At 47.2% G+C, this 20,173-nt stretch overlaps 9 protein-coding genes across 9 annotated transcripts; 3 read left to right on the top strand and 6 right to left on the bottom strand.

Annotated features, from left to right (window-relative positions):
- Positions 1-26: 26 nt before the first annotated feature.
- On the bottom strand, positions 27-2,822 carry N7466_002317 (mRNA splicing protein SYF1; the record flags this gene model as incomplete). Its single annotated transcript, XM_057161715.1, has 5 exons — positions 27-291; positions 351-2,362; positions 2,423-2,476; positions 2,539-2,655; positions 2,724-2,822. Coding segments are annotated over 5 exons (2,547 nt in total), but the record flags the coding sequence as incomplete, so codon positions are not given.
- A 253-nt stretch (positions 2,823-3,075) lies between these two features.
- Positions 3,076-4,327, top strand: N7466_002316 (H(+)-transporting V1 sector ATPase subunit D; the record flags this gene model as incomplete). The annotated part of the gene is made up of 8 exons (XM_057161714.1): positions 3,076-3,090; positions 3,152-3,264; positions 3,327-3,337; positions 3,419-3,744; positions 3,805-3,853; positions 3,912-3,921; positions 3,985-4,025; positions 4,080-4,327. The coding sequence occupies 8 exons, from the start codon at positions 3,076-3,078 to the stop codon at positions 4,325-4,327; spliced, it is 813 nt and encodes a 270-aa protein (XP_057024999.1).
- A 253-nt stretch (positions 4,328-4,580) lies between these two features.
- N7466_002315 (uncharacterized protein) lies at positions 4,581-9,930 on the bottom strand (the record flags this gene model as incomplete). The annotated part of the gene is made up of 9 exons (XM_057161713.1): positions 4,581-4,681; positions 4,735-5,076; positions 5,162-5,488; positions 5,588-5,714; positions 6,084-6,182; positions 6,253-6,772; positions 6,831-7,104; positions 7,169-9,686; positions 9,760-9,930. 9 exons carry the CDS (start codon positions 9,928-9,930, stop codon positions 4,581-4,583), a joined length of 4,479 nt encoding a protein of 1,492 aa, XP_057024998.1.
- Positions 9,931-10,716: 786 nt separating this feature from the next.
- Positions 10,717-11,443, bottom strand: N7466_002314 (nuclear transport factor 2 family protein; the record flags this gene model as incomplete). The annotated part of the gene is made up of 5 exons (XM_057161712.1): positions 10,717-10,839; positions 10,905-11,003; positions 11,074-11,145; positions 11,233-11,303; positions 11,422-11,443. 5 exons carry the CDS (start codon positions 11,441-11,443, stop codon positions 10,717-10,719), a joined length of 387 nt encoding a protein of 128 aa, XP_057024997.1.
- A 1,099-nt stretch (positions 11,444-12,542) lies between these two features.
- Positions 12,543-14,178, bottom strand: N7466_002313 (RCC1 domain-containing protein; the record flags this gene model as incomplete). Its single annotated transcript, XM_057161711.1, has 3 exons — positions 12,543-13,385; positions 13,454-13,929; positions 14,028-14,178. 3 exons carry the CDS (start codon positions 14,176-14,178, stop codon positions 12,543-12,545), a joined length of 1,470 nt encoding a protein of 489 aa, XP_057024996.1.
- A 438-nt stretch (positions 14,179-14,616) lies between these two features.
- Positions 14,617-15,949, bottom strand: N7466_002312 (uncharacterized protein; the record flags this gene model as incomplete). The annotated part of the gene is made up of 3 exons (XM_057161710.1): positions 14,617-15,109; positions 15,181-15,518; positions 15,569-15,949. The coding sequence occupies 3 exons, from the start codon at positions 15,947-15,949 to the stop codon at positions 14,617-14,619; spliced, it is 1,212 nt and encodes a 403-aa protein (XP_057024995.1).
- A 1,100-nt stretch (positions 15,950-17,049) lies between these two features.
- Positions 17,050-17,820, top strand: N7466_002311 (carbonic anhydrase; the record flags this gene model as incomplete). The annotated part of the gene is made up of 2 exons (XM_057161709.1): positions 17,050-17,207; positions 17,295-17,820. 2 exons carry the CDS (start codon positions 17,050-17,052, stop codon positions 17,818-17,820), a joined length of 684 nt encoding a protein of 227 aa, XP_057024994.1.
- Positions 17,821-18,116: 296 nt separating this feature from the next.
- alg3 (dolichyl-P-Man:Man(5)GlcNAc(2)-PP-dolichol alpha-1,3-mannosyltransferase) lies at positions 18,117-19,501 on the top strand (the record flags this gene model as incomplete). The annotated part of the gene is made up of 3 exons (XM_057161708.1): positions 18,117-18,237; positions 18,285-18,841; positions 18,908-19,501. The coding sequence occupies 3 exons, from the start codon at positions 18,117-18,119 to the stop codon at positions 19,499-19,501; spliced, it is 1,272 nt and encodes a 423-aa protein (XP_057024993.1).
- Positions 19,502-19,542: 41 nt separating this feature from the next.
- N7466_002309 (putative eukaryotic translation initiation factor eIF1a-like protein) lies at positions 19,543-20,025 on the bottom strand (the record flags this gene model as incomplete). The annotated part of the gene is made up of 2 exons (XM_057161707.1): positions 19,543-19,651; positions 19,715-20,025. The coding sequence occupies 2 exons, from the start codon at positions 20,023-20,025 to the stop codon at positions 19,543-19,545; spliced, it is 420 nt and encodes a 139-aa protein (XP_057024992.1).
- Positions 20,026-20,173: the final 148 nt, after the last annotated feature.

Raw genomic sequence — 20,173 nt, 5'->3', positions numbered from 1 at the left:
AGTAGGTAGTGAGACATATCGACTGCCTACTCATCCATATCATCATCAAGATCGATAGCATCGGGGTTGGCTGGGGCTGCGGGGGCTGCTGCGCCAGCGGGCGGAGGACGGTTACCACCCTCTGGGCCAGTGCTAGCAGCAACAAAACCCACGGGGGCACGAGCTTGGCGTTCAATAGCAGCCATGGCATTTGCCTGGCCTGCATCTTCATCGCCATTCTCGCCTTGCTCGCCATCAGGGCGTTGTTGACTGCGTGCAAGGGCCTGTGAAGCAATGAAGTTGACATCGGTGCTGTGATATTGTTAGTAAACTGACTGTCAAGGATAAATTGGGTGGGGATATAAGCATACTTGTATTGAGCCTGGACACTTCTCTTGATGCGAAGCATCTCCTTGAATGTGTCCTCGTTTCCGTGTTGTACTTCGAAAGATTCCCATTTCTGCCAGAAGGGAGCATTCGTGCGAGGGTCGCAGAATTGCGAGGCGTGGCCGTAAATCGCACGGGCTCGGTCGATTTCACCCAGCCTACGTTCCATCTCGGCAAACTTGAGACACATCTCCTTGGCTTCCTGGTCGGGCAGAGCTGCAATTGCACGCTCGTAGATAGGTCTGGTGGATGTGAGACCAAAGTTCGAGGCGGACTTGGTGATATAAAACTCGAACATTTCGAACCGATTCTCATCGGAAACAGCCCGAGTTGCACGCTCATAAATACGCATCGCGTGTCGTGCAAGACCTCGCTCCTCTTCCAGATTTCCATACATCAAGTAAAGAGGCTTGGCAAACTTTGGTGGGCAGCCATCTAAGGCTTGCTCGAAAAGGTCGCGGAGTCTTTCGATTCCAATCTTGCGATCCACGGCCTTGGTCAGATAGAGATTCCAAAGTTCAAAGGCAACGGGGTAGGTGAAGAGATCTAGACCACGCTCGTAAATCTTGAAAGAATCTTCGAAGTATTCATTCTCTTCCAGCAGATTAGCGTAATTGACGACAGTCTGCGCCGTTGCAATGCGAAGCTCGAAGATGCGCTCATAGACCTTTCTTGTCTCGTCCAATGAGGACACACTTTCAACAAGATCGACATAGAAGCTCCACAGCCTCCAACTCTTGTGGATTCGCTGTTGCGGAGACAGAGTCTCATCGAAGAAATCTACAGTAGACTTCTTCGGAGCTTGAGTGGCCTTGGCCATGATGTCAACAGCTTGATCGAAGTTCTCTGCACGAAGCTCCATCTCGGCCCATTCACACCATGTCTCGGCCAGTTCGCCCACGGATTTGAAGGGGACCTTGACAGCTTTTTCGAAAATGACTCGGGAGGTTCCCAGGTCTCCACCATTCTCATAGAGCTTGGCATAGTTGACCCACAGCTCGGAGAATTTGCCATGGGCTTTCTTGGGGTTGATAGCTGCGATAGCTGCGGTGTATGTGTTGACGGCTTCTTGTTTGTTGTCTCCCCACAAACCCACCCTCTTCTCCCATTCGATGACGTTGTTAGGGTTCTGTCGCAAAAGAACGTCATTGACCAGGAATGGTCGTCGATCCATTAATTGCTCAAAGCGCAGCATTCGTGAGTCGAGATCAAAGTCAGCTTCCTCGTCGAGTTTGCCCTTTTCGGAACGAACAGCTGCAGCTTCCATCAGGCTACCGATGATTGATTCCTCAAATTCGACATATGAATCAAAGATCAAGGTGAAATCACGGACCGTCATAACGGTAGTAATCCCCTCCTCAAACACATCGCGTGCCTTTTCGAAGTTACCCCGGGTAATCCAGTACGTCGCCAGGCCGGCCCACAGCTTTCCTCGTTGATCTGCAAATCGATCAATGCCACTTCGCAGAATGGCGTCCACATCAATTCCCACTTGTGGGCCTGTTTCGATCTGCTTGGCCTTGGAGACTAACAAGTCAACCATCTCGGTCCAAAGCTGGAAATTGCTCCTGCCTTGCTTCGATTCGAACCGCGGGTTGTCCAGAATTTCCATAAAGACCTTGACAGCTTCCGTATATTCACCCATTTCAACCAAGATATCGATGTATTCCTCGGCATTCTCGGGATGGATTTGCATGTACCTGGCCCAGATCTTCACAGCGGTTTGCCCAGATGCAGATCGTGCAAAGCCCTTGTACAGTCGCCAGATTCGGTTGTGCTGGGTGACTGGCAATGCACGAAGAGCCCGATCGAAGGTGCGCCGTGTTTGTGTCACCATGGGCTGTTGCATCAAAACTGTGAGGTACATCTCCCAGATACGAGGCATCTTGTTGAGAAGAATCAAAGCTCGTTCGAAAAGGGCGTTCACCTTCAGAAATTCCGCGCGGTAGACAGTCGGATTGCGGCCTTTAAGGTGCTTTGTTCGAAACTCGAGGTACTATCACAATAATCAGTCAGTCGATCAAGTATTTAAGATCACTTTCCGCGTGTTTCTCACCATCTTCCACAACTTGTATGACCGAGGCAATTGTCGGCAAGCACGCTCCATGATCTAAAAGGAACAACATCAGTAGCAATCCAGCAACCTTGGGTGTTTCTAATCTGAAAACATACAAATGCTTGCTCATAAAGCGTGCCATTCTGCTGCTTGAATTCGATGTAGGCCAACCATGGCTTAATGCTTCCGACTTCGCGCAGCAAGTCTTGTTCATAGACAGTATCGTGATCGGTCTGGTAGAGGTATATATCAGCTCTGGATATTTGGTGTTCAGGAAAAAGAACGTGTGACAGGTACTTACAATCAGGTAGAGGTCCGGCCGGGACGCAGATGGGCGATCCATCTGTGCGTGCTGCCGGTTTGATCTCGGGGGCAGGAGCGTCCCTGGCATAGCGCCACTCTGTTCGAGCGGGATCAGTTCACACGGTCGCTAGTGCAGCATGAGAAAAGGGGCGCAGGTGGTGAACTTCACAAGGAATTCGCAGTCGCGTTCGTGAAGGATGAAACGATGAAGTCGTATGCCCATCACGTGATCTGAAGTACGAGCCATATCGGGTAAGCGGTGTGTCTTTATCGGCGTCATATCAATGTGGTGCACGTTTACAACGGTTGTTGGTCTGGCTAGTTCTCCATTTGGTTTCTAAGCTACCGTCATGTCGGGTGCTGTGGTAAGTGCAGTCTTATCGTGATCTATTACTGTACCAGTTTGGTTAATTTCTTCTCTTGCAGGGCCGAGAGCCAGTTTTCCCAACTCGTCAATCACTGGGGTTGATGAAGAGCAAGCTGAAGGGAGCCGAGATTGGACACAGCTTATTGAAGCGAAAGAGTGAAGCATTGACCAAGTATGAACTCCAAATCCCACTCAATATTTAGATCTCCACTAATCACTTATACGTTTTGATAGACGTTTCCGAGGTACGATGTATTGAGGAGTTGGGCTCGGGTCCTCCCCGCATCCCGCATTCCTATTCCCCAAGAGTTAACATCAATTCGCAGAAATCACACGTCGCATCGATGAGGCTAAGCAGAAAATGGGTCGGGTCATGCAAGTTGCGGCATTCTCCTTGGCTGAAGTGAGCTATGCAGTGGGTGGTGATATCGGATATCAGGTTCAGGAGTCCGCCAAACAAGCTCGCTTCCGAGTACGCGCGAAACACGAGAACGTCTCCGGTGTCCTCCTTCCTCAATTCGAGAGTTACACAAAGGAGGGTATTAATGATTTCGCTTTGACGGGTCTTGGTAAAGGTGGTCAGCAGATTCAGCGCTGTCGGGAGACGTATGCGCGAGCTGTGGAGACTTTGGTGGAGTTGGCTAGTCTACAGGTACGGAGAAAGGAACAAACCTTGAATATTCTGCATTTTTCTAGTAGCTGATCTTTTCAGACTGCCTTCTTGATTCTAGACGAGGTTATCAAGGTTGTCAACCGGAGAGGTAAGCATATATCACTCAATCTGTTGTTCTTACATACAAAAGCTAACTCGTCTTCTAGTGAACGCCATGTGAGTTTCATAACATGATAAATGGGGCTTGTTGTCTTATGTAGTACTAACGTCACGTTCTAGTGAGCATGTCATCATCCCTCGAACTGAGAACACCATCAAATGTTTGTGCCGCCTCCTCTATGATCAACACTCTCGCACTAACTAAATCTGTACAGACATCAATTCCGAACTCGACGAACTGGATCGAGAGGAATTCTACCGCCTCAAGAAGGTCTCAAACAAGAAGCAACGTGATGTTGCAGCTGCGGACGCTGAGATGCTGGCTGCCAGGCAAAAGGCAGCCGAGAAGGCAGCCGAGAAGCAGGCAGAAGATGGAACACCAGCCCAGGAGGCCAAGGAGGTGGAAGAGGTTGAAAGTACAGATGTTTTGGGTGAACAAGAAGACACCGACGTTATCTTCTAGGCAATTATTTTTCTCTTAGCATCTTTTATTTCCCCCATCTTGGGCTGCGTCTGTTGTCCACACGGCATTTGATTCCAAGATGTTGATATTTGTATCATTTTTGCCAAGTACCACGGAGTAACTCGAGTCTGTACTTTTTTGTTTTACCTCGTTCGTTTTGCTTCAGTTCCGAGAATATACATTGATTTACTGTAACGAAGCATATCATATCAATTAAACAAGCAAAGATTGGAATGAGTAAAACATAAGTTACCTAGGTAATCTCTTTGTATTGCAAGATAAGACCTCCAAACGCCAGCGAAATAACAACAGGAAGTTTTCCCTTTTCGGAGATGTGCGACAACGAAGCAACTACTGTCTCTGGTAGGTAACACGGATAGCTTTGCCCTGTTCTCCCATGGGCATACCCGAGGTAGCCTCCTTCGCACTGATAGCTCCTGCCTCGGTCTCATATTCAACGAACGCAATACCCTTGCGGCCAGGGACCAATCTGACTTCCTGGAATCCTTCGAAGCGACCAAAGATAGCCGATAGACCCTCCTCGTTGGAATCGTCGGGGATTTCCCGGAGGAACAGAATCTTGTTGGGCGGGAGGTACTCGTCTGGGACGACGGCAGTCGCAGCACCGGAGGTAGGCTTGAGGCCAGTACCCTTGGTCATCTTGGCGGGGCGAGCAGGCTCGGCGGCGGCGGCCGCGGGGCGCTTGAGCTTCTTCTGAGCCTCGAGGGCCTCATGGGCTTGTTTGCGCTCTGCATAACGGATAAGAAAGATTCAGTGTTAGACATGATAATTCCGGGAGCCAACGTGGCCATGGAGGGAGCACTGTAGACATACCCTTCTCGGCCTTCCGCCGCCTCTTGTGAGCCTCTAGCTCGTCCGTGCCATCTTCCCGCAGAACAGTAGCATCGCTCCTTGTCTTCGCGTAATCTAGGACCATAGGCTTGTCGAAAAGATCGAAGCCGTTTACTTCTTCAATGGCGCGAGTAGCGGCCTCGACGGTGTCGTAGACAATGAAAGCCTGGCCCTTAGCGCGGAGGTTGGTCTTTGCGACGATCTCGACGACATTGCCGAATTCTGCGAAAATTTCTTCGAGCGCTACTTTCAGTTGCTCAACTTTGATGTGCTCCTCTAGATTCCGAATCTGGTGGGTTTGGAAAAGGCCTATGTCAGTTCAATTTGCGGGCAGCGGAGCGGTTGAAGATGGCGGGTGAGGGGAGATTGTATCATACGTAGACACTGTAAAGAGCTGTTAGCAATCACTAATAGAGAGGGTGGGTAATGAGAGTGACTTGCGTGCTATTGGGAGGCATGGTCCCTTCTGATGCGCCAACGGTCGCCATTGTTGCGACAGAATGAGCTCCGGAAGCTGGGCGAGGTTGAGCTTCTGCTTTACGTTGGACAAATGAGATGATCTAATGGGCAATTAGATTATGTAACATAAAACTGAGACTCTTTACATGAACTAGCATCATTGGTCTAGTGGTAGAATTCGTCGTTGCCATCGACGAGGCCCGTGTTCGATTCACGGATGATGCAAGCCTTTTCTTTTTGTTTTTGTTTTTCTTTTTGTTCAACAACCCTCAACAACTTTCTTTACACTTCCGTTCTTATTTTGATTTCAATTTTTGCCTTATCGGCGATGCTAGGTAGTATTCTTACTCAAGTGAAAATTGCAGTGCTCAGGTGATCCATGGGTACCTATTGCATGTATGAACTACTAGTTTGCGGGCACCAAGACCCCTCTTAGGCTATCTACCTTCCCCTTCAATTCCTTCGGAGACGCAGACCAATCCTCGTATTTTATGGCCTCAGAGTCGGTGAGTGTATAAAGATACTCTGCTGCACTTGAACGAACCTGTCATAATCGATAGGTTAGCACCACAAGATATTAGTATAAGGAAACATAAATTCAATATGAAACGTACCCTCGGGAAAGGATGCAGTAGCATTGCTGTCAGCTTCTTTGACACGTCTTCACGCAAAGACTCGAGCCCCGATAAAGCTGCGTAGACCTTGACCGCGCCCTCCAAGCGAGAAATATTTGCTGTCCGGAAATGAGCCTTCTGAACAAGGATAAAGACCCTGCGGAAGATGGGGTTTGACCCATTTGGACCAGCAATAGTATAACTATGATAGGTGTCCAACAGGAATGCAATAAGCTCAATGATAGGGATGGCATAACGGTCATCTTGAATATTCTCATTAAGTGCCGTTGACAAAACTTGCAGAAACTCAATCAAAATTTTAGGATCTGAGTTTGAGTTGTGGATATTGAGAAATTGAATCAGAGCAGCCCGCGAGGCGCGGACGAGGCTCTCGGCGCCAGCAACCGCAGAAGTGGCTAGACCCTGCAGCAATGGAAGACGCAACCATTCTTGACTCCAAGATGCAAGAAGTTGAAAGAAATATTCTTGAGAAGATACGTCGCTGACGTGTTCGAATCTCCTGCTCAAATTAGCAAAGGAGCTCTGATTGCATATCAATCAAAACTGGGGCCACTTACTTGTGGAGGGGATTGAAATCCACCATTTGCCAGAAAAAGTCTTGTAGACAGAGTGACGCTTGTAACCTAACTTTGTCTAACTTCTCGCATGCAAGACGACAAAGGCACCCAGCGAGGTCAAGGACAATATCTGATTTTGGTGAAAGTTTTGGCTGGAGTGATCTTGCGACTTGGATCGCCTCGATCCGAATCAAGGATCCGATATCTCCTCGCCTGTCCGTGGTATAATCATTAAGCAGACCGAGAAGACTGTGGGCAATTGTTTGAGAGAAAGCTTTGTAAACATTAGCGTCCAGATTTCAATGTTAATTTTCAAACGGAACCAAAGATACACATACGCGAAAATTTGATTGTATGTGGCACAATGCCGGTAGCGAAGCACCTTACAGCAACCACTCGCTTTTCAATGACCTCTTCTTTTTCAGCGCACCTCAATAACTCTGTGATTATATCTTGTTGTAGCTCATCCTGACCCATGAGCTGTTTGAAAACGGCTCCAAGGGCCAAGATTTGGCCGCGGCCACTTGGAAGTTTTGAGGAAGTGCGAAGATAGGAAAACCATGTCTGCACGGCCGCATCTTTTTTTGCTGGCAACAACAGTGGGAATAGATGGGAGAGTGCATCTGACGAGGTTTGAATTGAAATATCCTCGCCGCGGGAAACAGACAAGGTCAGAATATGGAGAACGCGGTCGAGCAATGCCTCTGATGGCCGTACTATCCCGACTGAGATAGTTGCTTGACAGAGTGCAGAAATCAAGCAAGAATATGCCTCTGCTGTCAACTCAGGACGGAAGCTCTGAAGGGTCAGATCGTTATCGGTAGGACTAGAAGGAGACTCGAAAATTTCCCACAACCTAGCAATTTGCGAAGAGACTTCTTTGCCTTCTGGCATATCCCTTGTCTCTGGCGATGAATTCCACTCACAGAGATAGGCGTCGACTGTCGAGGCAATCGACAATATACATCCGTGGCGTGACTCTACATCACCCCGAGGAATGCGAGGAAGCCTGCCCAATAGCCGTTGCAGAACCGAGTTGATGGTCTTGAACTTTTCTTGTCTGCTCAATGACCCAATAGACCGAGCTGCTTGTCGCCGTGATTCGGCATCCGGAGAGCCGATGCCTCTCCAATTCATCAAAGTCTCCAAGAGTGGTCCCCAATAAACAAGGTCTAGCGAAACGGTAGATTTGGCGACATCTATCATGGCACGGGAACGCCGCGCAACAGAATGGTAGTCGACGACCTGTACAAGAGGAATACCCTCAGTGATCATATTGGGATGACGACCGATTAGCTCCTGCAGAGCAGCAGAGGCTCCACGTCGAATATTCCCGGACGGATCTACACAAGCCGAGCAAACCAGCTCCACGGCTAACTTTTGCAAAACACCCACTTTAATTTGACCAGAAACCGAGGGGATGGTTTGGGCATCCATAGCCTCCAGTTCAGAGGTCGTATACTTACGAGACAAGGCCCAAACACCAAAGCAGGCGGCATCTCGAACACCCGTTCCCACCGAGCTGCCAGTGGATGATCTCTGTTCGAAGTCGAGACATGATATAAGGGATTGGAGAATCTCAGGGAGTTGATTGGTCGGAGGTGCACGACGAAAGAGTAGATGGGACAAAGTCAGCATCAAGCCCTGCCAGTTTTGCGCATCAACACCACTGGTGTTACGTTTCAGTGAGTTGAGACCCGCATTACGTGCCTCGGATGGGGTAATCAAAGTACCGTCATCTTTTTCATAAAGAATGTTTTCTCCAAGTGACCCAATGACGGCCTCGATGACTTCGGCTCCCATTTCCAGATCTAGTTTCAAGGTGATGACACTAAGTGCTTTGCTCGAAGCAAACCGCACAGGTGTATCCTTGTCTGAAAGAGCCACGAGGAAGTGATCGATGGCCTCTTCCAAGATGGTCGACAGTTGATCATCAGTGAGAGTGCTATCTTCTCTTTCACTCAGAGACAGAGCCATAACCGTGATATTGCGAAGGATCTTGACCACAATCTTCCGGGCCATCGCAGAGGATTGAATAATATCAGACACAATTGACTTGCCCTGTGAAACAGCGATTGTCTGATCAAAAACGCTACTGAGTAAAGGAGCAAAGACATCCAGCTGGCCAGAACCAGCCAGCCGGGCTATAAACGAGAGGACTCCAATGCAGGAATAGACGGAAGGCGATTCCTCCTTATCTGCGGGCTTCAAGACAGCAAAGGCCCAGTCTGTAAGACACGTCAAAAACCCAAGGGCTTGCATGTCCCCGCGCAAAACAAGTCGTGCCAGAAGGGCAGTTGCAGCCTCTCGCTCTTTGCCAGGAACATTGATGTAATGAAGGGCCAAAGACAGAAGTGACTTTGCGATCATTGGAGTATCCTCGGAAATAACTCCAACTTGTTGCAGGTTTTGATAAGGGACCGGAATGTCATCTGAAGATAGCGAGGAAAGATCAAATGGAGCGAGCAGGAGATGCGAGAGCCAGACTAGCATCACATAACGTTCTTCCCACTGCAGAGTTTGTGCGGTTGGTTCTAACGAGTCATCTGTGGGATCTGGAATAGAAGCGTTGTCCCACTCCACAAAAGCCCGTAACATCGAATCAAGGTACTTGGGCTCATTGTTAAGGAATCTGCTGATCACTTTGGCTCCACGAACTTTGCAGAATGTGTAAAGCAGCCTGCAGATAGCCTTTGGGAGAGGATAAACGGCTGGGCCTTGGGAGATCTTTGTCGCTTGACCGCTATATTGACTACGATGCTTGATCAGATAAGCCAGGAATGCATCCACCAGAGGAGGCAAAAGCTTCTGCAAATGCGGGTCCAAGAGTTGAGGCCATTCTTGGAAAGGTTCAAGCTATGAATGTCGGTCAGTATGATTACAGAAAAATTAGGACCTTTGATCGAAGACCACGATCAAAAAGACTTACAAGGGCTACGAGCTTCTCCGTCTTGGAGACTGGTGCCCATTTGCGTGGGGTGCGGAGAGGGGTTCCATTTTCAAATCTCCACAACAGGGACGGTAGCTTTTCCGAGAACTCCGTCACCAGGTCACCAGAAGCTCGCTGGAGCTTTAGCTCCCGATCCTCCACAGCATCCATTGCGGAAATCGAAATTGTTGCAGTGGTGTTGTTCGCTCAAGATGTGAAAGGCATCAACAGCGGGCCGGTCATGTGACAGGATGGATCACGATTCACGATTTACACGTCTATGAAGTATTTTTAAGAAAATCAATTATGCCTGGCAAATGCGTAAAAAACAAGAAGCTCTTAATCATATTTCTCTAGGTAGTCGAATAATCAAAAAAAGGGCTGTAAAGACGCACGGTATTGTCCTGACACGGAATACCTGAAATTTGGATGCCCAGGTGCGGAGCTGTGCTTGAGGGCAAGTGTCGATAAATGTCAAAACAAAACCAAAAAAAAAACCAGAGAAAAAAAAAAAACCACGCGGCGACGAGAATGGGTAATTGATGATTTTGAATACTAACTAAGACACAGATTAGTGAAATATCTTTCTCTTCCAAGTCAACCTTTCAAGGTTGTTTTGTTTCCACACCCAATATTGCAGTATCTAGTAGTAGTATGACTGAGTAGACTATTGATTCTACACCCCTATTGGTTATCATTACCCATGAATCTTCAAAATTATATTTATCAAACTGCATATATGCCCAGTACCTAAGGCTTCTTAAAGCAGTAATGTCAGAAAGGACTGAATGTGCTACAAGGAAATATAATTACCTCAATCCATAGTATTAATGGCACTTCAATTCAAGTTCTATGATTGATTCAAACACGCAGCCAAGAATCGTTGATTCCAAGGTCCTAGAGAAGCCTTTGAGTTCAGACACTACTAGTACGTAGCTGGTGGTTATAAATCCCCTTTCAACCTATGACCAGTCGGAAAATTTGGCTGTAAACAAAATATCCACCCTGATCGGTATCAGGGATAGGCTGCAGAAGGAAAGTTGAGGTAAAGCTCATTGGTTTGTCGAAGTCATTATCAACCTAAGATATTTTCCTCCAGAAATTAGTCTTGTAAAACCACGAAGACATTTGAATGGGTTTCTTACAGCCAAACTTCCGGTAGCTGTGATCAAGAAGCCCCCCGCAATAGCTGGAGTGGCATCCCTTGTATAAACGACAGTTTTCACAACAGACAACTCGGGCTTCTAGTTAAGCAAAGCAGGCTATGAGTCAGCCCCACTCACATGCATTTAATACCTATGAGCGGAAACTTACAGTCAAAGTGGCCATGATATCCTCAGAGCCTAGTTTCTGCGCGCTTTCCCATACCAACATCGACTCGGGCCCCTAATTTTGAATTAGCTAGTGATCTAATTTGTGATCCAGAACCTTCCAACATTGGAAGTCCTGAAATATGTCTTGTAGTTTACTCACGTATAGAGAGACAAGATTGGACCTTTGCTCTGCATTATCGAATGTTCCGAACCAGTGTTCAATAAAGGTATCTACATACATAAGATGTTAGCGACGATGACTACCTGAGCGTATCTATGGATACAATCGAGGATATAAAGTGCAGTTAGAGAGAGTGTGAGACTCGAGCCTTGGAAGTTTTGTACTTACTGGCTATATCCATGAAATCCATTATGGTACTGAGTGAGAGATATCCATCAGTCCGTTGATCTTGAAGTTGTCCGATCAAAGTAAAAGTTTGAAGGTAAACCTAGAAACATTTGAAACTCACGGTGGCAGAAGCACTGGATCAAGAACCGGAGTAAAGGTGGAGTTTTTTACACTTGAAGCGTTGGATTTGAGGGAGAAAAAACCTGACAAGATCCAAATTCAAGGCTCGTAAGGACCTATGGACTCAGGGAGGTGCCTAGTTATAACAGAAGAGGGGTATATAACCAATACCTGTTTCTACCATAACTATACTATAAACACGTACTACCTAGCACTTGAGTAGGTACATCCGGGCACAGAGTGCGGCCAACGCATTGGGCCAGTAAAGCCAACTATACGAAAGAAACGTTCCAAGTAAATCAATTTCTGTATCGGATCAAGCTCTTACTACTTGTGTACTTGTGGATAGGGCCTCTGAATGAAATAAAACAGCTTTCGAATATCACGTAGTAGCTATCATTAAGTAGATATACCTACTAGGTACTACCTATTGGTCAAAAATACCGGTAAGTACTGCCTTTGTCAAAGGTAATTACTGCCCTCGAGCCCAGTTCTTTCACTACCATCTACACCAAATATTGACCTAATGCATACTAAAAGGAAGCTTCCAGAGCTTTGAGTTGACAGAGTGTAATATTTATAGAACTTTACTGATGAAAAAAGTGAATAACCGCCGGTGGCTGCGCAGAAACAGAAAGTACCCGAAGTTTGGCTTGAGAAAGGCGCTTCAAAGATCTTTAAATCAAAGCGACCAATTACATAGGGAGATATTCTTGCCATGGATAGGAAATCTGGAATAAACAATAAAATGGAAAATATAGGAAAAAGCCCTGGGTCAAAATAAAAAGCTTAGACAACCTTCGGCTGGGCACGTACTAAGGCAAACGTGATTCCGATATGGATCTAAGCCTGTTCCTTATTGGGCCTTGCTGTGGCGTTGGGCTCATAATTGGGGCAGCAGGTTTTTTTAATCAGAAACAAACGCAGCAAAAATTACAGATGAAAAAGGGAGCAAGAAATCACTTCAAGATCAAAATTTGAGAGCAGATGACCCAACTTTGTCAATTGCACGAAGCATCACCAAGAATGATGCTAAATTGACCACCCGCAGTCGCTGAAACTAGTTTTTTCCCCTCGAGATATTTGCTGTGAAGAAGGGTGGGCCTTTCAACCTCATCCAAACCGGGCTGACCAGCCTGACTTTGGGCATTGAAACCCCAGCTATAGGCCTTCCCAGATTCCGTAATCACAAAGGAGTGGTCCGTTCCAGCTGTCCCAAAGACTATTTTCCCCCTAACGCCGGTCAGGAGATTGGGGTTTTTCAATATTCTTGGTTTGCCATATTTATCATAGATAATGTCTGCTTCGGGCATATCTTCGACTGCAATGCCGAGGGCCTTGTTGTCAATGCGACCCCAAATCAGGCATTCGCCGAGCTCAGTGATGGCCATACTATGGTCTTTTCCGCCAAAAATCGAGACGAGCGAAGCATGTTTCTGTAAGTTAGGGACTTTATTGGGATAGACTACGATGGCATCGTTCAGTCCCGCACTCGTTGCAACGCCCGTTTGGGCAAAATTGTTGGAGCCCCATGCGTATACATGACCCTTGGTATGGATCGCGAAAGAGTGATATTGTCCCACTCCAATATCTCGGACTCCAGTTGGGAGAGCGCATAAATCTGGGACAAGATGATGGGATTTATGATGGCGACTTGCACGGCGCCTCCCAAGTTGATGTTGTTCATCACAGCCCCAACTAAAAACAGTGCCTTTTGCTGTCAGTGCTAGTATATGTTGGGCACCAGCAACAATTTTGTTAACATCATGGACACCAGGAATCAGAATAGGCGTCATTTGCTCTTTTTTGCTTCCAGGAGAGAATCCAATGCCTCCGTTTGCACCCTTTGACCATGAGTTAGTTGACAAATCTTAAGAGACATTTGTACAGAACAAGACAATCGCAAACGTACCCGGAATGTTCCCCACCCATACACGAGGCCCTCTGTGGACAAAACAAAAGTCGCGCTGTCCGAGGCAGCAAGCTGGGAAAAAACAGTGCCCTTTGGAAAAAACGACCGATCGACAGGTAACGGGGTGGCTTCTTTTAGATTTTGAGTAATCTCATCATCGCTCTCATCACCAGATGAGGTGTTGCCTCTGTTGCTATCTGCGGTTTTATCTTCCTTTGTATCTCTTCCCAAGGCACCTTCGTCGTTGACGCCCCAAGTCAAGATCTGGTTGTCACGAGTAAGGGCCGCACAGTGGACACCTCCGGCAGTAACATGGATGACTTTAGTAACTTGTGCATCGAATTTTTGGTTGAGTACAGGGCGCGGCAATTCTGACTTCTTTGTCAAATCTCCTAGACCAAGTTCACCGTAGCAGTTGCTTCCGCAGACGTAGACATCAAGTAATGGACTGGATGGGTCATTTTGAGTCACCGAATCTGGTATATCACGATAAGCCAATATCCCCTACCACTGATTCAAAGATTTGTGCAAGGAGGGCAAGGCCATGAAACCTGCTAGACCTTTAAGACAGTACCTTTTCGACCCTTAGAGTTCTTCTCAGCTGTTTTCGTGGATTTTGCATTCCTTCCATCTTTTGGTTTTCGCCCAACGACTACCTCCGTCGAATAAGTACTTTCTATATATTGGTCTTTCCCGGTAGAATTGGGCTGGCGCTTAGAAGGCATGGTATGCGAGGTGCCGAGGGGGAAAATAATGCAAGAAATTGGAAACGACGGAAGGGTTGTACCACCAGATACAATATTTCTCAGATTTGATAAAGAATCAAATGCAGCCTCAGGTACACAATTGTGAATTTGTGCTTACGATGTGGCTGCACCCAAAGCAGTCTAGCATGGTAAATCCTCCATAGTATGCATGCGCCTCTAATTGTTTTTCCATTAATAAACCCAACTGGCACTTTTTGAATTTTGAGACTGAATAGGACCATGCCTTTCTTTTTCATATGATAATCTTGTCTAAGAATAAGATAAGTCATATATTTTCTCTAATACTGTGGCTATTATCTCATAGTATACGTGTCTTGGAAAGCAGGATGGCTTTCCTGTGACACGGTTCGCAAACACAGACATCTCGTAACGAAATATTTCCACCTTGGAGCGTCCCTAAGAGAATGAAAGAACTCCACCAGCCTTGATTGCGGCCTTTGATTTGGCATCGAAAGGATCTTTCTTGTCGAAGCTGTGTTCTTTGCGCTCAGCGGTAGTCCAGGATGTGACATCTAGTTTGTCACCACCGATTGTTCCTTCAGACTTCTTATAGCTTGCAAAGGCATCATCAAATGACTTGGGCTTCTCACGTTCATCTGACAGATTACCATCGTTACCCTCGTACTCATGCTGCAGCTCATCAAAGTGCTTCTCTGATAGCCCAACCAACTTGATGCTGTGCTTCTTAGCGAAGGCGAAGATATCGACCGCGAAATCGTCAAATTCAAGCTCCTTCCCGAAACGTAGGAATAATGCCATAATCAGGCCAAGATTTTTGACCTCGGACTCTGGACCCAGAAGATTGCATTTTTCCAGGATGGCTAACATCTCAAGGAGCATCTGGGAAGCCAACTTGCAAAGTGCTTCCACACCTTCTCCATCATCCACTCTGATTAGTGAAAAATCATCAGCAGCCATATAAAAAGGAGGACCAAGACAGGATTGGAAAGATAAACCTACGTCATGAAGCAATCGACATTACCCTTCATGCAGAAGATTGCAAAGCCCTCGCAAAGAGCCCACATCTCTTTCCATGTGGTTGGCCATGTCATCGGCAACTCTCTCGCTGCTTTGAAATCGAGGATCAGATTTTGAACCACCTCCATCACACCATAACCAGCGTGGTCATTGTACGTGTACATGTTGAAGAAGTCCGGTACACGGACAGAGGCTTGGCAATTCATGTCTCCGGCCTTTTGGAATCCGGCAAAGGACGTGATCCAGGGATGTTCTGGGTGCTCTGCAGCCGGTTTTCCGCACAAGCAGGTCTCACCACGATCGCATTTGGGGATTTTTGGCTGTTCCCTAGCGTCAGCGCGTGGATAAGACAATGCTCGTCTCTACTCACCTTCTCTCCACCCTTGGCATTTTCCTGTTTCTTGTTGGAAGAGTCTTCATTTTCTTCATTTCCATCATCTTTGTCGTCTTCACCGCTCCATTCATCATCGTCTTCATCGTCATATTCATCGGAAATGCTAGTCACGACCTCTCGAAACTGGGCCAGACACAGGCATTGAAACGCGTAAGCCTTTTCGGGGTCCAGAGTAGACTTCAAGTACATGACGTGTGAGTTCCTCGTGACAGAAACATTGCTATAGCGTGACAGAGAACAAGCGCGAGGACCAAACAGCGGTATCGCTTCGGCATTTGTCACTGCGTCGCTCTTGGGCTTCTTTGCTTGCCTTTTGGCGGCTGGCGCCGATGAATCCGATGGTCGCTTGGGAGGCATGGCGAGAGATGATTCCACAAATATGCCAATTGGCGCAAAAGAAATAGGAGAGGTTGTGGGAAGGATGATCGTCGGGGGAGACGCGAGACGCGTGCTAAGTACTACTAAGTAGGGGCCCTTCGAACGCCGCCCGGAATATGATGCATTCGCTTAACTCGAATCTGATTTGAATGGTTCGATTTTAAATAATGGGATGCTACATACTGAAAGTCATACTAGGGTTCTTGCTGGTCTGCAAGAGCCTTTGACTGAATTTATACATATGCTGTTAGCCGTACTTCCCATCTTCAGTATGATAACATGCAGTAAGTATGCAAGGGGCACATTATATCACGATATGCAATCAACGGACTGAGATAAATTTTGAAGAAGCAAGCACTTGAGATAAAAGCGATCAAATGTCCTCCTTAACATTGAACACGATAATCCCGATTGATTCGCGGATCGATGTCATACGAATAGTATGTAGAACTCGTATACTACCTCGGTACTTCCTGGTAAGCTGAATCAAAACATGGTTACATGACGTGACGTCACAGACCGATTCCTCTGGAGTTCGTATTTGGCCAACAAAAGAAATACGAACTTTCAATGTTGGAGTCTCCCATTCAATCAGCCCAACTTGAAACTTCAATACTTGAACAGTCTTACCGTACTTGGCTTTGTACTTAACCATACGAGGAGCTTTGGATGGTATCGGCATTTTTTCGCAGCCGACAAACCCGAGCCGAAACCGTTCTATTCGGAGGCTTGAAGTGGGCCTGAATTCTAAACAGTAAATCATATCTACTAGTAAGTTTTTTAACCATGGGAAACTCGAAGCAATGAGTGAATATTTGATGAGTTTTAAATCACAAACGTGTACGATCAATTTCATGCGCATGTCTCGCACTATAACGAATCCGGCTTAGAGGTGTTCCCAACGTGTAAAAATACCACAATATTACTCCGCACTAGGCGATCAACTAGTAAGAATCCTGCTAAAGATAGCCCCTCTGGTGGGCTGTCTCTAAATTCTGATCTCCGATATTGATCTTCTCAACATTTGAATCCTCCGACCAGCAAATTTTTTCGATTACTATCTGTTCAAATCCGACCATATGGCTCCCACGGCCCCATCAGATGCTGGCGATAAGCCATTCGATGCCCACAAGTCATTGGAAACTATTTTCAAGAACAATCGCGATTGGGCTCATGAGAAGGGTCGCGACCCGATCTTTTTTGAAAAACTGGCCGATGGACAGGCGCCTAACTACCTGTGAGTGATACCTATAAGTAGAAGCATGGCATTTGCCCGCGGTTGTTGTTGGTACCAGTACTGATCGTTGCAATTTACCCCGCCTAGCTATATTGGATGCAGTGACAGCCGTGTCCCCGCGAACGAGATTATGGGCCTAGAGGCTGGAGAGGTATTTGTTCACCGGAACATCGCCAATCTGGTCCCTAACCTGGACTTGAATGTCATGTCCGTGGTCAACTATGCAGTTAGGCACTTGCACGTCAAGCACATCATCGTCTGTGGTCACTACAGTTGTGGAGGGGTTAAGGCTGCGCTGACACCCGCCGACTTGGGCATTCTCAACCCGTGGCTTCGGAATATTCGGGACGTGTATCGTTTGCACGAGAAAGAACTCGATCAAATTGCCAATGAGGAGGAGAGATATAACAGACTGGTGGAGTTGAATGTGGTGGAGTCTTGCAGGAACGTTATCAAGACCGCGGCGGTTCAGCAAAGTTACGAGGAAACCGGATATCCCATTGTTCACGGATTGGTGTTTGATCTTCGTGATGGATTGCTGAAGGATCTCAAGGTTGATTTCGAAAAGACCCTTGGAGATGTTAAGAAGATCTATTGCCTTTCCAGAGATTAGTTGATGAACGCAAGCAATGGAAACTACATCATGCAGTATATTCAAAAATTCGAATCTTTCTGTTCTGTTTCAATAATAGACTTCGCAATTGTACTAATTAGCTTTCAAATGTTGAGATTATTTGCGTCATACAACAAGCGAAGAACAATGTGGGTTGTCGAGATTTATTCATGAGTTGTAACACTTTCTATAGAGTTGTCGGGATGATCCATGTCGGCCCCACCTGAAATAATGTGGTGATGTGCCGCTAAAAGAGCTCCGGCCAGCTGTAACATTCCCGTCCAACACGCGCCAACATGCCCTGGGCACGCTTCATTTACAACGTGCTGAACCATCCCAAACACACAAGATGGATGGCCCCCTTTCTGATCGTGTGCGATGCACTCCTCTGCACCCTGGTGATATGGAAGATCTCCTGTAATTTGGTTCCCCCCCAAGCCTAGATACCCGCGACACGCGTTTAGTCAAGACAGAGCTAATTACCCATGACCATGCAGATACCGAGATTGACTGGTCAACCTACATGCAGCAAGTCTCCCTCTACGTCTCCGGAGAGCGTGATTATCCCTCAATCAAAGGATCGACCGGCCCCCTCGTTTATCCCGCCGCGCATGTCTATGTCTACACACTTCTGTACCACCTTACCGATCAAGGGCGTGACATTCTCACCGGACAAATTATTTTTGCCGGTCTTTATCTGTCAACATTGGCGGTTGTCTTTGGCTGCTATCAGAAGATCGGGGCGCCGGGGTATCTCTTTCCTCTTCTGGTGCTATCGAAGCGGCTGCACAGCATCTTTATGCTGCGCATGTTCAATGATGGAGTCGCAACCTTTGCCATGTGGCTTGCCATATGGCTTTTCTTGAGAAGACAGTGGACACTGGGAGTTTTGGCCTGGACCTTGGGCGTCGGTGTCAAGATGACATTAGTGTTGATGGCACCGGCCATTGCCGTTATCACTCTGCTGAGTGTAGGCTTGACACGCAGCATTTGTCTTGGAGCCATAGCATTACAAATCCAGGTAAGCTTTTGGATAGAGGGGGTCTGCAGCTTCTGTTGATCAATTGGCTAATGCGGAGTTCTACAGTTCTGTCTTTCGATGCCATTCTCTGCTACTAATGCAGCCGGCTATTTTTCGAAAGCTTTCGAACTATCCCGACAGTTTATGTTCAAGTGGACAGTGAATTGGCGATTTGTAGGGGAGGAGACATTTCTCTCCAGGGAATTTTCTGTGGCTCTTTTGCTGCTACATGTTTCTATCCTGGCTCTTTTCTCCATTGCCTGGATTAAGCCGTCCGGATCCAATGTGTTTCGCTTCCTCCAGGATACAATCCAGGGCCGTCAACCACGGGTGGAACTTTCGAACTCCTTCATCATGACTACAATGCTGAGCTCCTTGGCCATTGGCATGCTATGCGCCCGGTCGCTGCACTACCAGTTTTTTGCTTATTTGGCATGGGCTTCTCCGTACCTTCTCTGGCGCGCTGGTCTCCATCCAGCTCTTATAGTCATCGCGTGGGCGCTGCAAGAGTGGTCTTGGAACGTGTACCCCAGTACCAATGCCAGCTCGGCGGTTGTGGTTTTGTCCCTCGCCTTGCAGGTATTTGGCGTTTGGTTCAATGGACAGGGTGAGGTATATAGGAAGCCAGCGGTTGTCCGCAAGGAAGTTCGCACTCAATAGACACCGGGCTTTGAGTCCAACTTTTAGCCCATCAAAAAATCTCAAGCATCAGAATCTTCATCGGATGAAGGCATTTTGCCCACTCGAGATTCCTCCTCGGAGTCGGAGTCACCGCCGGTAAACACTGGCTGCTTGACAAATTCCTTCGGCCTGTTATAATAATGCATCCATTAGTGATGTGCTAATCGAGTCCTAGGATGTAGAAGCTCGTACCAGAAGGAAGCCTTTCTCCATGCTTTCTCATCCCGCACAATGTTGATAATCTCGCCACCAATCTTGTTGTCCCGCTCCTCCGATGCTTTGGTATCGATTGCCATATAGGAGCCGCGCTTGATCCAGAAAGTCGACCGAAATCTCGCCGGCAATTCGACCAGCATCTGCTGCTTGTCTGGGGTTTCAATCAGGTAAATGTTGTTTCCGGTAGCCTTGATCGCCCGCACGATCAGTTGTGTTTCGGTCAGTTCGTCAGGAGGGGTCATGGTCTCCTCGGCCGTGGCCAGAACTTTGCGACGAGGTGGACCCATTGTGAATTTAATGGAAGTTGAAAAGAGTTGACGAGCTGTAGGGTCGAAGGATGCAATGGCGGATTGATTATTGTGGGAGAATAATTTTCGAGCTTATCGGCGGGGCATCTCCGCACTGATTGCTTCGAGCCTTGCTACCACGTTCCGC

The sequence above is a fragment of the Penicillium verhagenii genome (assembly GCF_028828195.1).
Source record: "Penicillium verhagenii strain IBT 33310 chromosome Unknown utg000003l_segment0_segment0, whole genome shotgun sequence".
Classification (NCBI taxonomy): domain Eukaryota; kingdom Fungi; phylum Ascomycota; class Eurotiomycetes; order Eurotiales; family Aspergillaceae; genus Penicillium; species Penicillium verhagenii.
The sequence above is the reverse complement of the archived record's forward strand: the minus strand, read 5'-3'. Positions and strand labels throughout refer to the sequence as shown.